Here is an 18,364-nt window from a genome sequence, read left to right as displayed (position 1 = left end):
TCCAGTGTCAGCTTCCCCTGAGGCCTAGCGACAGGGGACCGGCCATGAGGAGGACGTGAGCCCGGGTGAGTGGCAGGACTGCAAGGCCAGAAGGGCCCCCGGCAGGCGGTCTGCAGGTCTGAGGGTGGCGGCACCCTGGGGGTCCCCGCAGGGACCCACATGTGAGTGAATGGATTGAGAGGCTGGACGTTGGTTCCAAAAGCTCATGCTCTGAGTGGTGGCTATTTCACATTGTAATTTGTGATTTTCTTGGCTTTGGGGCTCCCCTAGGGCAGCCAGTGGGGCATTATGCTAGAGAAACAGAGCTTAATCTAAGCCTGATGTTAACATATCAGTGAGAAACAAGCCTATCTCCCTTAGAAATGATTCTTGGTTGTCAGAGAAAACCAGGGTGTGTACCTTGAATTTCATTAACACGAAGATATTCCAGGCAGTAATTCAAATGGATTCTGAAGTCATCTGTTCCTTTATTGAAAACACCAGGTGGCGCGGGTGAACAGTGAACGGTGGTCCTGAGTCACTGTATGTGGTGGTTAACCATTGTGTTTACTTAGAAAGCTCATTAATGCATTTAGTTTCCATTCCCTTCCTTGTTGTACAAAGGACTTAGGCAGCTTGAAGATCATCAGTTCCTGCCCTGGTCGGATTTCGTTTCTGCCCAGCATGATGAAGTCGGTTTTACTTCATTTCCCGTCGCCCTTCAGAGGGCCGGCTTAGTTTGGAGTCAGAATTGAATCTCATTCTGGGAAGACTTTGGCCAAATCCCTTAAATCCTCCATTTTTTCCATTTTCCAAAGGCCCACGATGTGCTAGGTGGTGGTTGGTGTTCTTTCCATTTTGATATTTTATTCTAATTTTGTTCAAAGGACACATTATTTTACTTAAAAAGTGACATGAACAGTTTTTTTTCCAGAATCTTGTGTTTATGAATTTCCTTCATAAATACAAGGAGAATCTTATTGTCTGGGTATAACTTCTTTTTTCCTTCTTTTTTTTCTTTTTTAACATTTAGTTATTTATTTGAGAGAGACAGCGTGAGCGAGTTGGGGGGGACAAAGAGGGAGGGAGAGAGCCTCCCAGGCCGACCCCCTGCTGAGCACAGAACCCGAGGAGGGTGGGGCTTGATCTCATGATCCTGAGGTCCTGACCTGAGTGGAAAACAAGACGTCTGGGTATAATTTTCTGTTTACTTCCTGAAAAGTTTCCCATATGACAAGTAGAGGCCTGAAAACATTTCAAACAGCAGAGATGAGCCCAGGCACAAGGGAGCCTCTGCACCTATGGTCTGAGGGCGTGCTTTCTTCCGAGGTCAGCCTGTCTGCCCCTGGGCCTTGGTCAAATGTCCTATAATGGAGGCTTCTTTAGGACCTGAGGATGGAAAGATCATGGCATCCCGTTGGACAGGAGAGCGTATCTCCAGGATCTGGGAGAACGGGGGTGCCGTACGCTCCCTCCCCTCCCTGACCGGAGTAATCATTAGGGTCTTCCTGCACAGGGAGCCCAAATACGGAAGGCCCCCCCCCCCCCCCCCCCCGCCAAGAGCCAGGGAGATCCAGGCCCCTTTTTAGGACAGCCCAAAACCACGCCATTCACTGTGCATGTGTACAACTAACTGGGCCTAACCTGTCATCTCCAGTCCTACCCATTAAATTTCTGCCTGAGTTTTCCAAGTTGTTTCAAGTTCGTTTTCTCGGTAATTGGGGGAGCCTGCCTGTTCTTGCAATGATAGAGAGAGTACCTTCAGGGGCACCCCCTCCCCCCTCACTGTTGGATCTTTAATCGCGTCTGCTTCCACTTCCGGTCCTCACGGTTCCTGCTCCAGACCTCTCTCCTCCACCTGCTGCTGTGTTCACCGCTCACGTCTCTTCCACTGCCGCTGGGAGCTGCAGTCACACTCTGACTGGCAGACCGCCAGGCCTCCACACCGAACCGGACTCTAGTAGTTTACCCTGGCATCCATGCCGGCCACCAGGAGGTTAATGCGTAGGACTGAGAGTGTGCTAGGCCGGGAGTGTCTTGCCGGCTTCGATCACCGGCCCGCCACGGTGCTGGTTGATGATGCTCCTGGCATGGCCTTCCAGGTGTGCTGGAGATGGCTTGAGCTGGCTGTGCGAAGGGAGGGAGAGTAACCTTGGTCCTCTCCTCCCCCCTTCCCTCCCTCCCAAGAGGCTCGTGGCTGCCCTGGACAGTCGCACCAGTGTCGGGTGGGGGTGGGGAATCCCACCGGTTGTTGAGGGTCTCACCAGCAAATGTGGATACTGTCATTGACCCAGACTTCAGTGTTGCCGTTGTCACAGCAGACTTAAGGCAACATAGCTGCAAAGTAACTCTTCCCTCGAAGCATCCAGAAACTAGCTTTTGAAGGTGACGCTGGTTGATTGGTATGGTGGGCCTTAAGCTCTGTGCCAGGATATCCTTTCAAAGGGAGCTCAACCCATGCCCCCCACCCCCTCCCCACTGAAATGCGGACAGTCTTACAAAAGTGATCAGCTCTGCAGTTCTTCAAAACTAGGCAAACGTAGAAGAGAGTTCAGCATCGCTCACCATCAGGCTTTTATTTTGCAAGTGGGGCCTGCTGGAAAATGGCCTTGGTTCTTAAGCTTTGTGCCCGAGTGCCTCTGCGGGTGATAAATGGCGGTGATAAGCAGGCGGCAGACATGCTTGACTCCCAGAGTGGGGAGCTGGGGAGGCCCCTGCCATCAGCTCCTTTGTCTGCCCGTGCAGGTGCCAAATGATCGATTTCCATAGATTGGATCTGGCCTTTCCCCACTCATCAGTCCAAGCATTTTCTCATACTTTGGATGTTCTTTGTTTCAAAACCATACAACTGACCCATTCACGAGGGGATGAATGCAAATCCTCTTTGTCATAGGAGGGATATTCACTTTTTTTTCTTTTTTTTTAATTAAAAACCATTCCACAGAGAGAAGCTGCTCACCCATCAGATGTCTCCATCTCCAAAACAGCCTTGTACTCCCGCATCGGGACCAGTGAGGTGGAGAAGCCCGCAGGCCTTCTGTTCCAGCAGCCGGACCTGGACTCCGCACTCCGGATTGCTCGCGCGGAGGTAGTGTGCCACGGGTATGGCTCGGGGGAGGCTGGCTTTGGTTGCCCTGGGAAAGCTCTGGTTTCTGCCACATGTAAATGAATATATATATATATGTCTGTATGCATGTATGTATGTACCCACAGTCCACAAGGCCAGCATCTTTGGACACAGTCTTTCTCCTGCAACCACTATGGGCAGAGGCGTCTTTAGCAAACCGTCTTTGATCTTCCTAGACACCATTGTTTAGCGAGCCTCTGTGGCCTTGTTTGATCTATAACAGAAAGCACATGCCTGTAGCTGCTCCCCGGTGGGGCATTGTGAGAGTCTGATATCTGGTTGATTTCTGTCTCATGCTCTGGGAAATTCTCTCAATACAATTACTGTTTGGTCTAGGAAGTTTTAATTCAATGTCTCCTTATCTTGGGTCTGTGAATTGCTCAGATCTGAATTCACACCTCTGGGGCTCACCTCTCTCTTCTCCCTGATGCCAGATCATAACCAAGGAGAGAGAGGTCTCAGAGTGGAAGGACAAATACGAAGAAAGCAGGCGGGAAGTGATGGAAATGAGGTCAGTCGCGATGCTTCCTGGTACCTGGGGATTGCTTACCTGTGGTCTCGTAAGAGCTGGTGAGGTTTATGAACAGTGTCTTCCCAAAACTTACCTGTTCTTCGTAAGACAAGGTTTACATTATTGAAAGTCTTTTTAATAATGTTACTATTATTAAAATATCATGCACCTGAGCTAAATACTGCAAAACAAATAAATACGTTTGCAACGAAAACCAGATCTCTTTCCCACTCAGCCTCCAATTCCATCCCCCTCAGGTAGCTGCTGTCCACTCGTGCTGGGGTATCCTTCCAAGAATTTTCCATTTCTGATTGCAAATGTGTGAATGTGTCGCTCTATAGACTCCTTTGTTTTCTTCCAAAGGGGAAGTGTACAGTATTCTACACTCTTTTTAACTCAGCAAATCTTTTTTTTTTTAAGATTTATTTATTTATGTGAGAGAGAGGGAGCTCAGTTGGGAGGGGTCAAGGGAGAGGGAGAGAGACTCTCCAGCAGACTCCTTGGTGAGCTTGAGCCCCATGTGGGGCTTGATCTCATGACTCTGAGATCACCACCTGAGCCGAAACCAAGAGTCAGAAGCTCACCCGACCTTCTACTTAGAAGACTGTGAATTTGGGGCGCCTGGATGGCTCAGTGGGTTAAAGCCTCTGCCTTCGGCTCAGGTCATGATCCCAGGGTCCTGGGATCGAGCCCCGCATCGGGCTCTCTGCTTAGCAGGGAGACTGCTTCCTCCTCTTTCTCTCTCTGCCTGTCTCTCTGCCTACTTGTGATCTCTGTTTATCAAATAAATAAATAAAATCTTTAAAAAAAAAAAAAAAGAAGAAGAAGAAGACGACTGTGAATGTGAATCTACTTTTCTGATTCCCAAACCGAACCTCTTTACACGGTGCCCAGAGGCCTCCCTCCCTCGTCCCATCTGATGCACTTTTTGGCCCTTTATTTTCCTTCGTGATTCATTATTATCTTCTTAGAGGCTAAAAAACCATCTCTGGGGCTAGAACCATCCTGGTTGGTAAACAGCACCCCCCGAAGCCCCCAGAAATCTTAAAAACTGTATTGCAAGCGACATTTTTAAAGAAACCCGGCGCAAACCTTTGCTCTGGCCATTCCGGGTTCTGGCTGCTGCCGCCGCCAAGTCTGAGGATGGCTGCTGGGGGCGCAGCTCATTTTTTCCACCCCTGCCTTTCTTCAGCAGAGGCCGAAGGGGCACATGGGTTTTCCAGTTGCACGGGGAGATAGGAGTTAGAGCACGATCATTTTCCCAAGACAGAAGATCTGGTGCGATGCTGAAAATCTCGGATAGGCTTGTTTCCTTTTTAAGTCTCACAGTTTGAAAGTAGGGAATAGATGAATTTTTAAAAATTGGTCGAGGAATGAGTACATTTCTAGTCACTTAACAGCAAGGCGGCCGCTGGTCCATTATCAGAAGCGGCTGTCTTCCTGGCTACTGCTTTAAGGAGCAAACAAATGATTTAGGTCATCCTATCCCGTTCTCTAGGTCAAATAGTATCTTCCTGAAAATTCTCCCGTGAATTCCTTCTTCCTCCTGACGTGTTTTGTGACCACTTCTGGAGGTGACTCTCAGTGGGTCACATTCACACTTGGGCCCTGCGGTGGCATCATTTGAAAATCTCTCTTTTGTCTTTCTCTCTCTCTCTCTCTCCCCCCTTTTTTGGGGGGTAGGGGAGTGGAGGAGGGAGCTGTGTGGCTGTCATTTTTTGCGGGCTCTGGGCGTGACGGCGGGGCATGCTGGGAAGGCTCCAAGTTCCATTTCTGGGAGCTTCGGGGGCTTCGGGGGGTGTTGTTTACCAACCAGGATGGTGGGATTCGGGTCTCGCCCGCTGACACAGCGGCCCTCGTGTTTGAAGGCCCCCATGTCTACCTCTGGAGCCAGACCTGGCCAGTTGGGCTTGGCCTCCTGGCCGCTGTGGGGCGTGTTCGTGTAGCTCCACCTGACCGGCCTCATCTGGGAAGAAGGGTGGATCTCAACACCTCGGCGTAGTGAGGCATCCAGGGTGGAAAGAGGCTCCAGAGGCGGATGTCTGGATTCGAATCCTAGCTCTGCTCCTTTGTCGATCCTAGAAAGGTTCCTGGGTGACCCTGTGCCTCAGTATCCCCATCAGCAATTCTGGGGACCCTCAGGACACTACCCCTTGGGTTCGCTGTGAGAACAGGGTGCAAATACAGTGCCACCAAAGCAGCTCTGGAGCACGGGTCTCCCCCCAACCCCTCCCTGCGCTGGAAGGACACACCCCTTACCTGCTGTGGTCCCGCCTCTGTCCTTGGCAGTGGGGGGTTTAGACCGTGCAGCCTCAAAGGTCCATCAGTGCTTTGTGATTCCGGGATACAGGGAGGTGTGCTTCTGTGTAGGATTCAGAAAGAACCCAAGTGGGCCCGTGGTGTGGTCCCCTTTTTTGTTGTGGGTCAGCCCTTGAGTGAGACGCCGCCCTTTTAATTTAAATTCAGTTAGCCGACATATAGTACATCATTAGTGTCAGATGTAGTGTTCAATAATTTATCAGTTGTGTGTAACACCCAACGCTCCTGCTGGCTCAGTCAGTAAAACATGTGACTCTTGATCTTGGAGTTGTAAGTTCAAGCCTTAAGGGGCACCAGCCTAGCTCACTGCCCCTTTTAACCTCATTTAATTCTCCCTCCAGCCCTGAAAGTCAGGGTCTGGGGTAATCCTCACCACACCAGGGAGTAAGCTGAGCCCCCAGTGTCTGGGACCAGCTGTAATCCAGATCCTGACTCTGTTGGTGGTTAGCAGTTCTCGGTTCTCTTATGGAGAATAACTGACTCTTGGATAATGTAGGTGAAACCCTCGAGTCTTTTTTGAGAGTTTTCTTCCAGAAGGTTGACTTTGGATAGAGGGCTTCTTCACGCCTGGGTCTTTCTACTTGGGAGCAGCAGTGAGGCAGTCTTACAAACAAGGGATCTTCATGCTTTTGTGTAGCTACAGTTTGTTGAAGCTATCCAAGAAGTGCCATCTCCCCGTCACCCCGCCCCTGACGCAGGTGACTAAGTAGCGACCCCGGGCTTTGAGGACCTTCTTCTTCTCGTGTACTATGATGCCAGATGTGTGAGGTGTTTTAGAAGAGTCAGATAAAATGTCATAAATTTCAGAGGAGAAATCAGGGAAGGCTTCCTGGAGGAGATAGCATTTGAATTGGGCCTTGAGGAGTAGCTAAGACAATGAAAGTTGGAAATAGAGCAGGGAAGGTCATGGCGGTGAGAAACCCCAGAGCTAACAAAAACTCATTTGTTCTCATGGAACCACTTTGTTCGTGATGGCAGGGAAGGAGGTAAGCTTGATGAGAGTGATCAGGCTCGGGTTGTGGAGGGCTTGGTTATCAGGCTGAAGGGATTGGTCTTATTTTTTTTCTCAGTGGGCAGTGGAGACACATTGAGGGTTTTGCACCGGGTGTGGTGTGTTCAGAGTCCTGCACTAGGAAAATGAACCTACTTGGGTGTGCAAGAAGAGAGTTGAGGTTGGAGGTGAACCGAGAGGGGTAAGCCAACTACGACAAATAAATAAGACTTGACCTCTAGTGTCTTGGTCAGGCTGCTGCTGTCCAGCACATGGGCTCTAGTATCAATGAGAAACCGTCCTGTTGTCATGGTTCCAATATGTTTTTGCTTCTTTTACAGGAAAATAGTGGCGGAGTATGAGAAGACCATCGCTCAGATGATAGGTGGGTGTTGTGACGGGTGGGCTCAGGCCTCCCCGAAGCTTCTAACTCATGGGGAGGGCTTTGAAGTTAGACTCTCTGCATGTGTTCATCTTAGGCCCCTCCTAGAGCATGAAGTCCTTCAGGGAGAGACCAGAGCATCCCAGGATGTGAGCCCGGGGGCCTCTGGGAAACACACGCAAGCATGTCCCTTAGCGTTATTCATGCCTGTGAGAAGCCATGGAGGTCACCTCCAAGGCCACCATTGCGCCTCATGGGGAAACAGATTTGGGTCAGTTCCTTGTATATTTGGGGAGAGTTTTTTGTTCATGGGAGAGACTAAGAATCAAATCCCTCAACTCTGATTTAGACTCAAGTGACAATATCCTCAGCCTTACGCAGGGGTCTCGGGCAAGGATGGGGGACCCATGTCAGCGCTGCTGCCCACCCCTCCTCTCCCCTCCCTCCTGCAGTTTACCTGATCTCACGGAGATGGACACAGACTCAGAATCCATCTTAACCCAGAGCCCCTGGCAGCCCGTACCCATGCTGCCTTGGCCTGCGCTAAAAGATGGCCTCAAGTCACGAGTTACACCCACCTGACTCTTTTTTAAAAAATGATGATAATGAGATGAGATCCTGCAAGTTCTAAGCCTGTTTTTACACTGAAGATCACTGTTCAAAAATGATGTTATGACCTGGCAGGGGGGTGGCAGCGTGGAGATATTTGTCTCGCTATTTAATTTGCTGCTTAGGTCCGTGATACTAGTTTAAAAAAAAAAAAAAAATTCACTCCTACGGACTTCGGAATAAAAAAATCCCAGCTCTCTGCAAACCAGTTTCTGTGTTGAAGCTGGATGCTGGGTTAATGGATGACTCCTCTCTCTCAAACGTTTGGATACAAGTCACACCACACCTCTGGCTTGTCCCAAAATAAATATGAGAGCAGGCTTGGGAATGGTGAAGAGGCTGACAGCTGAGTGCTTTCTATTCAAAGGGGCTTTAATTTTGATGTATTATAATAAAGGCCATTTCTCCCAGATCTCAGAGAAAGCCCATTGGGGTATTCCTAAGGATCAGCTCATGGTATATGCTTTCTATCAGATGAAGCCTCTTTATTAAATTGGTATAAGAATTTATGAATACATATGGATGAGATAAAAAATGAAACTCTTGGAACCGAAACTGCCTGTAAACATAGGGAGAAGGATTTATGCCTTCCAACCTACGGCGTTTGGCACGCTGAGTACAGCCTTTGGCCTCCTGGAGTCTCGGGTTGTGCAAATGCCCCTCAGACCTACAGTGGTTCATCTGGAAATAGCTTTCTGCATCTGAGTTCGATGCTGTTATTTTTGCTCTCGGTGAGGACATCTGGGCCAGCACTGAGATGGGGGTACAAGGGCATGAGCCTCTGCCCCTTCAAGAAGGCTGCCCAGAGCCATCAGTTATGCCTCTGCTGACAGCTTGGAGATAAGCAGACGTTCCCTCTTGAAAACCAAAGAGCAGGCTGTGTCTGCCTGGCGCAAGTGGTCTGTCCCTGTCGGACAGAAAACATGATTCAGCTCCGATTCCCTCGCAGTGTATTTGCAGGTGAGAGTAGTTAGAAGAACGCTGAGTGCGCAGAACCCTGACTCCCGTGGTTGGGGCCACGCACGCCCACCCTCAGAGCCCCAGCCCCCTCCCCCCGGGAGACCTGGTATGTTTGGCCCGAGGGTCCCTCGGAAGAGCTGTGATCTCACCCCTCCGAGCATTTTCCTGTTTAGGGGTGTTTGAGCACTCCCGACGGCTGTGGGAGACCCCTCCAGCATCCCCAGCAGCAAGTGGCATTGTCACTCTGGGGATGGTACAGCACCTGTCCACCCCTGGTTCCCCGTCCTCGTGCACCTCCAGTGTCTTCGGCATCAACCACTGCTCAGGCCTTGTCCATCAGGTGGCACGTCTGTGGCTGTCATCCCGTCAGTTACCACTGCAGGGCATTGATGAGGGCTGCCGCGGGTTTTGAGGTCCTTGTCACCTTGTAAAAGGACAGCATGGGGCTGAGGCACTGCAGGGACTCGCTGTCGCCGTGCGTGGCACCTGCCTCCTTTCTGGGCGGGCCGTGAGTCTCTGTATGTGGAGGTACATCCACGTGGTTCATTGGGTCCCTTGTCTCTTCTGGTTTTCACCCTGGAGGGAGGGAAAACTCAGACCCCAGGAGCTTGACAGTTGAGGGCGGGATGAATGTCAGTAGCCTTTGGAAGTTAACACCAGGTTCCACCCCACCTCCGCGAGCTCCTCCTGGTCCCGCCCGGCTCTCTGGCCTTCATGTAACCCTCGCAGACGTTCCTCGCCAGCGTGACATCTGTCCTGCCATCATCGTCCGCTCTCGTGCCATGTTACTAAACCGAATTCAAATATTGACTATTTAGGATTCAGAATGAAAAGAGACCTCTGTGCTTTTTGCATTCCAGGTTGTTGCAGTTGATTTTTTTTTCTGCTTTCCTAACAACTGCTCTGATTCTCTGTTTTGCTTCCATTTTCTGTTGCTTCTTGCCCTTTGCTTGCAAAACAAACAGGCAAGCCTGGTAAGTAAACGCTTTTCACCTCATTTGACACCTGCCCATTGCATCCCGTGTTGGTTGGTTGGTTTCTGTTTTTGTTACTTTTGCTCTTGTGTATTTGCTGCATTTCTCCCCCATCCCCCCACGTGGTTTAATCATATTTTGCCTGAAAAAGCCAGAAATCTCTCCAGGGGCATTGTTTTGTGGTTGAGGCTAGAGCCTTTGGAGTTTGGGGCTGATTTCCTGGTTTGAAGACCCCGACTGCATTTGTGATTTACAAAAATTGGCGATGCAGCCGCACCTCCTTGGTATCCTGGGAACCGGGAAATTCTATTTTTACAAGCGTTTATGGGGAGGACAGGAAACCTGAGGCAGGCTGAGTCTCAGATCCAGGAAATCAGATGGACTCCGTGTGATAAATGGCTCTTTTCGAGCCAAGTGAAATGTATACATGGCCTCAGATCAGCCCAGAATGTGCCGAGGACTAAGGAAGCAGCCGAAACCCAAAGAATAAATATAAGCACTGGGTTGCTAGTGAACCTTTGAAGCGTCTTTTCTGCGGGGAGCCTAGGTATGGCGAGCCAGCCGCTGGCAGTTCGGTTCTCGCTGTGTGTTAAAAGTTCCCCCTTTGGAAGTCACCGTGATGGGACATCACGCCAGTTTGGGGGAGACAGTGATGCTGTCAATAACGGGTCACTGATCCTGCGTTCTTACTATGTGTTGAAGGCTTTATATCCAGTTTCATGTCCTCTTTCCCCAAATGCCGTGAGATAAATACCGTGAGCCCCTCTCTCGGCTCGGGAGGCTGAAACTCAGGGAGGTTACAAACCCTGCCCAGGGTGGCCAGGCCGGGAAGTGTCAAAGCCAGGAGAGAACTGGGGCCCTCAGGGTCTGGCTTCTGGGTCCTCCACCTCCATCTCGGTAGCAGGAGCTCCGAGAGGCAGGGGTGGAGGTTACATCAGGCGTCTTCTGGGCCCTTGAATTTCCAGGCGTGTCCCCAGGACCCGCCGCCTCAGTGTCATCGGGGAAGTTGTCACCCATGCAGAGTCTCGGCCCCACTGCAACCTGCTGGACCGGAACCCAGGATGTGCCCCCCACCCCACCCCCATTCTGGGCGCTTCCCTCCACAGCACGTGGCAAGAATAGGTCTAACTTCAGGACACAGGACAATGTCTATCAGGAATCTAAGGGAAAGAACCCAAAGCAGCAGCATCCTGCTTTTTTTTTTTGTTCTTTTTAAAAGTTTTTAGTTTAAATTCCAGTCCATGAACATACAGTGTGAATCAAGTTTCAGGTACAAGATGGTGATTCAGCACTCGATGCACTGGCCGGTGCTCATCACAGGTGCCCTGCAGAGAATCCCCCCAGCCGCCTCCTGCTTCTCAGGGAGCTCGGGGGGAGAAACGTGGTCATGAGCGCGGCTTGGGCTTTGGATCAGGCTCCGTGGCTCTACTCCATCATTCCCAGCATGGATGTGTTGGGGTGTCCTGTGACTCAGGCACTGTCCTAGACTGTAGGATAGAGAAGTGGACAAAACAGACTCCTGCAACGTGCATTCTGGACAGACAGCGCTCTCGCACGTCTAGCCGTTGCTGAAAACGGCCAGTCTGATGGACTGGAAAGTAGGGAGGAGGTGTTCCCCGCAGGTGCTTGGGAAGGCTCCTCTGGGGAGGTGGCCTGGTGTCGGGGACTGGAATGAGTGAGCTCTGGGGCTGCTGAGCCCTGGGGCAGGACTGCCTGGGGTGTGCCGGCCAACATAGCTGGAGCAGGTGGGGCTAGAGTTTAGATTTTATTTGTTTTAAAGATTTTATTTATTTGTGAGAGAGAGAGAGCACAGAGAGAGAGGGAGAGGGAGAAACAGACCCCCCGCTGAGCAGAAAGCCCAATGTGGGGCTCAATCCCAGGACCCTGAGATCATGACGTGAGCTGAAGGCAGATGCTTAACCTTAAGACTGCCACCCAGGCGCCCCCGGAGTTTAGACTTCATTCCCAGGGCGCAGGGAGGACCCCGGGGGGGGGCTCTGAGCTGGAGCCCGGTGACTGAGTTTGGACTTAAGTTCAGTGTGGTGCCTAGTGCTGGTCTAGGAGCATGACAGGAATAGAACAGGGAGCAGGGCCCCAGACACGTGCAAGAGCTGGGTGGGCCCTGGTTGCTGCTGTTACGTCTGTCATTCCAGAGCGATCTGCCCGCTGGCCCTTGGAGGCAGTCCTGGGAGGCAGGATCCCCGCCCAGGTGACCTGGGGCTGATGGAGGGACAGCTCTGCAGAGTTCCTTCCCCCAAGAGCTCTGAGCGGGGGCTTCTTCTCCCCACACTGTCCAGCGGGGGGGTCCCCAGGGGTCCAGACAGATGGGAGCAAAAGTTTCCTCGCCCACCCAGATGGGAGACGAACGGGTCAGCACACAAAAGATCGTGCCGTGTGGGTGAGGGCCCTTCATGTGGCATGGGCAGAGAAGGCCTCTCCCGTAAATGTAAGCTGGTAGCAAGCCGTTTGGGGGAGAGTGTCAGCGGGTGGCAGCCCAGAGAGGTGGGGTCGGGGACAGAGCGGTCCTTTTACTAGGATCAACCACTCTGAACTGGGCCAGAATTAATTCTCTTGTATGTAATTGAGACACTCCCTTTGGCAGAAAGAGCTCCATTTTTTCTCAGAGCTGACATTTGCTGTATCAAAGGAAATGTCCGTTTTCTGGGCAAAGCAGAGTTTCAGGGCTGTGATGTGGGCTTCGGTTCGTGGGATGTTTTCAGGATGAAGAAACCTTTTTTGTTTCCCAACAACCATCTCTTTACCTTGATCACACACAGAAAGGCCTGCTCCCCGGAGCTCAGACTACCACACCTTGTAACCTTGGTCATCTCAGAATTCAGTCTGATGTCCCCCCTTACGGATCTGTTTGCTGCTATCAACCAAACAGACTCCCTGGGGCCTCGAATGTGGATTCTTAAGGGTCTGCAGCGATCAGGTTCAAGATCCGTGGCTAGTTTCCGTCCCGTCTCGCACTGCAAAGGCCCAGCCCGGGATGCTGGGACCGCAGGTGTCATTCCTTAGAAGCAGAGTCTGGGTGGGCTCGGGAGGTGGGTCTGTCCCGAGTCCAGGATGCCCTGCTGCTCGGACTGAGTTGGGTCTGAGCCCCCGGCTGCCCCCAAGACCGGATTGGGAGCCCCCGGCCCCATTGTCTGGATCCTTGTGTCTTTTGACAGAGGATGAGCAGAGGGAGAAGTCCGTCTCCCACCAGACTGTCCAGCAGCTGGTCCTGGAGAAGGAGCAAGCTCTGTCCGACCTGAACTCCGTGGAGAAGTCTCTGGCCGACCTCTTCAGGAGATACGAGAAGATGAAGGAGGTCCTTGAGGGTTTCCGCAAGGTGTGTTCCTGGGGTGGAGCACTGGACGGGACTTCAGAGAAGTGGGAGCAGGCTGGGGGCGGTTACAGGGACCGGGACCTGGTGGCCCAGGGTTCAGCAGGCATCGGGGAGTTCTCGGGGCTCCCAGCACCTGGGTGTTTCTTCTGTGGCCACAACCTCTGTCCTCTGTCCCGTCAGAATGAGGAGGTGCTGAAGAAGTGTGCCCAGGAGTACCTGTCCCGCGTGAAGAAGGAGGAGCAGAGGTACCAGGCCCTGAAGGTGCACGCGGAGGAGAAGCTGGACAGGTAACGCGGCCCCCGCGCGGCCCCCAGAGGCCTCTCAGCAGCCCCGCAGGCCAGGGCTCCCATGGCACCGCTCCCCCTGGCTGGGGAAGGGCGGATAATCCACTTGTGTTTTTCAGGGTGACCTGTGGTAAGAGTGTCCTCTCGGCATTTTGATAAGCGGAGGACACGTGTAATTTCCAGGACACCCACCCAGAGCTCCTCGGCATCACGGGAATGGGGTTGAGGTAGGGGGTGCTCGTGGGCTCCTGAACCAGGCCCCCAGTGGTAGGAACTGCGGCCAGACGGCGCCTGCTGCCCAGAGCTGGGAGGAGGAAGGTGGGGGCGGTCTACAGGGGAGGCGGGTCATTTCCGAGCACGCCCCCCACCCTGTTCCCGCAGGGCCAACGCCGAGATCGCGCAGGTCCGCGGCAAGGCCCAGCAGGAGCAGGCTGCCTACCAGGCCAGTCTGCGGAAGGAGCAGCTTCGGGTGGACGCGTTGGAGAGGACGCTGGAGCAGAAGGTAACAGCTGAGGGCGGGACGGGGGTGGGGGGAGGTCTGAAGGCGGTGGGGGTCTGGCCAGAGCCGCAGGTAAGCAGAGGCTGGGCTTTCCTGTCACTCTGCAGCTCCCAGGACATGTTTAGGCCTTGGGAGCCTATGCTTGTTCTCCCTCTAGAAGATCCTGTGTAATGCCAGCCCCAAAGACTGTCCTCCTTCCTTGCCTGTTCTGAAATTGCTGTCTGCTCCGAGGGTTAGGGCCGGTGTTCATTCCTTGTCAGCATTCACCCGTCCCACATTCACCGAGTATCTACAGCGAGCCAGAGCACTTTACCCTGTACCCAGCATGCTTACTGCTGAGGGAATGGGGTAACCCCCAGGCCACACTGGGGTCAAAACGGCTCCCAGACATCCTCCTGTGTCCATGGATGGGGGATCCCTCCTGAGGTCCCCCAGCTTGTCCTGATTTCCGGTCTAGTGCCCAGTGTACCACACACACCCTCTCCCTGGGCATCCGAGTGAGAAGTCACTTCCACCCAGCAGTGCCGCGGGAGCCTGAACCCAGATTAGCGCGGGCCAGGCAGCCCCCTTCTCTAAGTGTGTTTCTAAAAAGGGGGTTTCCAGAGAAGCGACCGCATCCTGGTTGGTTTACTGAGTCTTAGGAGTCCCTTGGATGGCAAACGGAGAGTCTGGTGGCCTGGGGTAGCGTCACCTCTGTGTATTTGGACCTTAAAGGGCAGTCATGGTTGGGGGGGACGACGTCCTTTGTAGGCAGATGGCATCTGAAGGTCACCATGTCTCCCTGATGGCCTCTGCTGGCCCAGAAGCACCCAGCGGCCTCTGGCCCTTTTCCTGTGCCCCTGCCTAGCCAGGTTCCATGAGGACTGACCGTGGTCCCAAGGTGGGTCTGGGCCAAGCAGTGGGCACATACTATCTCTCAGTTCACCTAAATGATGTCAGGGACCGAGCCCTGGGACTCAGGAGTCTCAGGCCCTCCCCCCCAACCCCCACCCCCTGCCGTCCGTTATACCCCTGAGCAAGCCTCACACTTGACCTCGGGTTGTATGGGTTTGTCACGTTGGAGGCGGAAACCTGAAGACTGGGACGAGTCCCCCGGAAAGGAAAGACGGGAGGAGGGGGGACGGTGTCGATTTTGCCGGATCTCTTCGACTGCCTTGGTCTCCCCAGCTCGGAGCCTTGTTCTAGCAGCGAGCCCAGAGCCAGGGCCGTCAGACACGAGCGTTTGCTCATCCCACCCGTGTTTAAAGCAAGGACCACCTTCCCCCGTCATTTCGGGCAGTAAGGCAGTGAGCTTGCAGCACGTGTTTCCAGGTGAGAAAGGCAGCGGTGAGTTTGTTCCCTCCCAGCTCCGTCAGGGTTTGATGGTGTTTGAACTGCATCCCGGTGTTCGCTGAAATAATAGCGCCAAACCCGGAGTCAGGGTAGATGCTTTCTGGGCAACCCGGCCTGTTCAGACCCTTCCGGTTGCCGGACGAAGGCGACGCTGAGTATTCTGGGCAACGGAAAGACGAGGAAGCAGGCAAGGTGGCTTGCGTGGTTTTGGAGAACAGAAAAGATACCAACAGATCTGCAAATGTAATTCTTAGACCGAAACCAAGGAGCGACGGGTTCGTCACACACGTTCTCCCCTCAAGGACTCTGAGTGGTACGGAGGGGTCGGTCTCTGTTTTAAAGAGATTCGGAAGCATGACGCCCCCCACCCCGGGCTGTCCTTAAGTGGAGGCGCTGGGCATTTTGCCCAGTTGGGGTGCTGGAAACCCAGCGAGCTGAGCCGCACGAGAGCCGTGTGCGGGGCGGTGGGCTGACATGCCAAGATGGAGCTTGGAGAACCTCCAGGAATCCATAGCCGGCGGGTCTGGCAGCACCTCTCAGCCGTCAGTCGCTGGATGTTATGTTTAATGAGTAAAACAGCAAAGCCGTCCAGGGGCCGGGCCGGCCTGACTGTGCGCTCCGGGCTTGCTGCTTCTGACTGGCTGTGTGACCTTAAATTAAGCACAATTCTCCACCTCTCTGAGCCTCGGTTTCTCACTGGAAAGTGCAAATATCAGGGGCTCCCACGAAGGGACTGTTGTGAGAGCTTAGCGGGGCTAGCCTGGGGCGTGGTAGCTTGGTGACGGGCACACGGGAGGTTGAAAAGTCCCCATCAGCCACTCCAGCAGATGCCGTCGTGGCGAGAGTCCTTCCAGGATTCACAGTTAGAGCCGCGTTCCCGCAGAACGTCTTCCAACGGACGTTTCAGCGCCGCTCAGAGTCGAGCCTCTTGGGGCTGGAGACTCTAGGAGGGGGTAAGCCGAGCTGCTGTTCCTGGCGGTTCTCTTCCGGCGGGGCCGGTGGCTGCAGTAAGGTGGCCCTGCAGTAAGGACCGCATTCCTCTTCTACTGGGGACTTCCCGGCTCTTCCCAGTACGGACACAGTCACAGGTGGTGCCTGGAGCCCAGCCTGGAAACACAGGACACATGGCTCCGGGCGGGACCGTGTCTCAAGAAGTTTCCACAGTTTCCAAGGAAGGGCCTCTGTACAGTCTCAGGGGAGAGGCCTGTGGTTAAGACTCACCTTCTGCAGGGACCTCAAAAAACTGGCTGCAGTAGGTTCCTGGGACACCAGAAAGATCTAGCCTCTTTGAAGAGCGCTGTTGGACATTGGTGGTCGAAGCGGATCCGCATCAGAGCAAAGCCTTACCTGCCTCGGAATGGACTCATCCCTTTGGATCCCAGTACTGAGAGCGTGGACGGTGTTTCCAGATCATTGGTGCGAGATGAGCATGTGGTTGGCTTCCCTTGCTTCCAGGCATGGGCAGGACTTGGCACGAGGAGCACCTGACGCCATCTCGCATCTACCCCTGTCTTCCTGCTCGACTCCTCTGTATCCACAGCACCCCCTCATTGGGGGTCCTCTAAAAAATGCCAGCAACCCTATTCAAGTAGAATCGTTTACCCCCTCCTGGTGGCGTTTCTCAAGTAAGCCACCCAAGAGCTCACCCTGGACCAACCTTTTGTGTCCACATCCTTCGGAGGCAAATACAAGTGAACCCAAACCAGTGAGGCCTTTGCCCAGCACTGGTCACTGTGCTCGGGAGCTTTATTTACGTTCCAACCTCACTCCCTTCTCAGAGAGAGAGACGCCATCCTCCACATTGTAGAGATAAGGACACCAGGGCTCAGAAAGGTTGTGTAACTTGCTCAGGGTCACAGCTAGAGTTGGGATGTGTACTTAGATGATGTGTCTCCATGTTGCTTCTCTCCCTGTGTTAGATAATTTCAGGGGGGACCCAGAAGCCTGGAGGGCCCCACACCCCTGAAAAGCCCAAAAGCTCATTCCGATGGGCTTGATTTCCAACAGCCAGGAGATTTCAGCAACCTTTTTCTTTTTTGTCTTCACTTTCAGAATAAAGAGATAGAGGAACTCACCAAGATCTGTGATGAACTGATTGCCAAAATGGGGAAAAGCTAACTTTGAACCAAATGTTTGGACTTGACCCTTGCGTGCAATATGACCGTCGGCTCCCTGCTGTCCCTCCGGTTACGTCGGACAGGCTCTGTCTTCACTTTTTCGTATGCACTACTGTATTTCCTTTCTAAATAATGTTGATTTGATTGTATGCAGTACTAAGGAGACTATCAGAATTTCTTGCTATTGGTTTGCATTTTCTTAGTATAAATTCATAGCAAGTTGACCTCAGAGTTCCTGTATCAGGGAGATTGTCTGATTCTCTAATAAAAGACAAGTCGCTGACCTTGGTCTCGCCCTTTGTACATGAGTTCCCAGGGTGAGCGGCTTTCGGATTTAATATGAACATGTACAGCTTGCACAGGGACTCTTGCCTTAAGGAGTGTAAACTTGATCTGCATTTGCTGATTTGTTTAAAAAAAATGCATGTTTCGAATAAAATTCTCTATTGTAAATAAATTTTTTTTCTTTGGATCTTGGCAATACGTGTGGCTATGATTTCTTTTCTGGGAAGGGTTGAGTCTTTTCTGGCCTTTGTTAATGTCGTATCAGACCTGGCTCTTCCCTCTTCTCTGTCTGGCTCCCTTCTTTGTCCGGGGGCTTCAAGAACATTTCCTTCGTTATCGTGGCTGCTCGTAAGATGGAAGCTAATGGGAAGGTTCGACTTGCTGCTTAAACGGTTAAGGGAGTGTTTTGAATTGGCGTAGGTTTTGTTTTTACAAAGCCTCTCTGAGTTTCGGCGGGAATGTCTGTTTCCCTTTACTGGCTCGAGGAAGTAGCAGGCTGTCCCTCTTCCTGTGCGTTCCTTAGCGTGTGACCATCAACACGGAAATGTTGCCCGGTTCCCTCTAACGGACCAGGCCCGGGCGAGCGGTTTCCCGTGGGAGACACGTAGCGAGGCCGCGTCGGAGAGGAAATCGGGACGCGCCCGCCCTTAGATTCCTTAACTGC

General features: G+C 52.7%; 1 protein-coding gene across 3 annotated transcripts in view; it reads left to right on the top strand.

Annotated features, from left to right (window-relative positions):
* The window catches only part of TACC2 (transforming acidic coiled-coil containing protein 2), a 137,401-nt gene extending 119,507 nt beyond the window's left edge, over positions 1-17,894 (top strand). For all 3 annotated transcript variants that reach the window (XM_080822630.1, XM_080822631.1, XM_080822632.1), the window contains 7 exons: positions 2,924-3,067; positions 3,541-3,617; positions 7,269-7,312; positions 13,026-13,186; positions 13,364-13,470; positions 13,849-13,969; positions 17,351-17,894. In XM_080822630.1, coding sequence (XP_080678756.1) covers positions 2,924-3,067; positions 3,541-3,617; positions 7,269-7,312; positions 13,026-13,186; positions 13,364-13,470; positions 13,849-13,969; positions 17,351-17,416 — 720 coding nt within the window. In that variant the 3' untranslated portion in view covers positions 17,417-17,894. The remainder of the gene's footprint in view (positions 1-2,923; positions 3,068-3,540; positions 3,618-7,268; positions 7,313-13,025; positions 13,187-13,363; positions 13,471-13,848; positions 13,970-17,350) is intronic.
* Positions 17,895-18,364: the final 470 nt, after the last annotated feature.

Source organism: Martes martes (assembly GCF_963455335.1).
Source record: "Martes martes genome assembly, chromosome: 14".
NCBI classification, from domain to species: domain Eukaryota; kingdom Metazoa; phylum Chordata; class Mammalia; order Carnivora; family Mustelidae; genus Martes; species Martes martes.
This window is presented reverse-complemented; position numbering and strand designations above follow the sequence as displayed.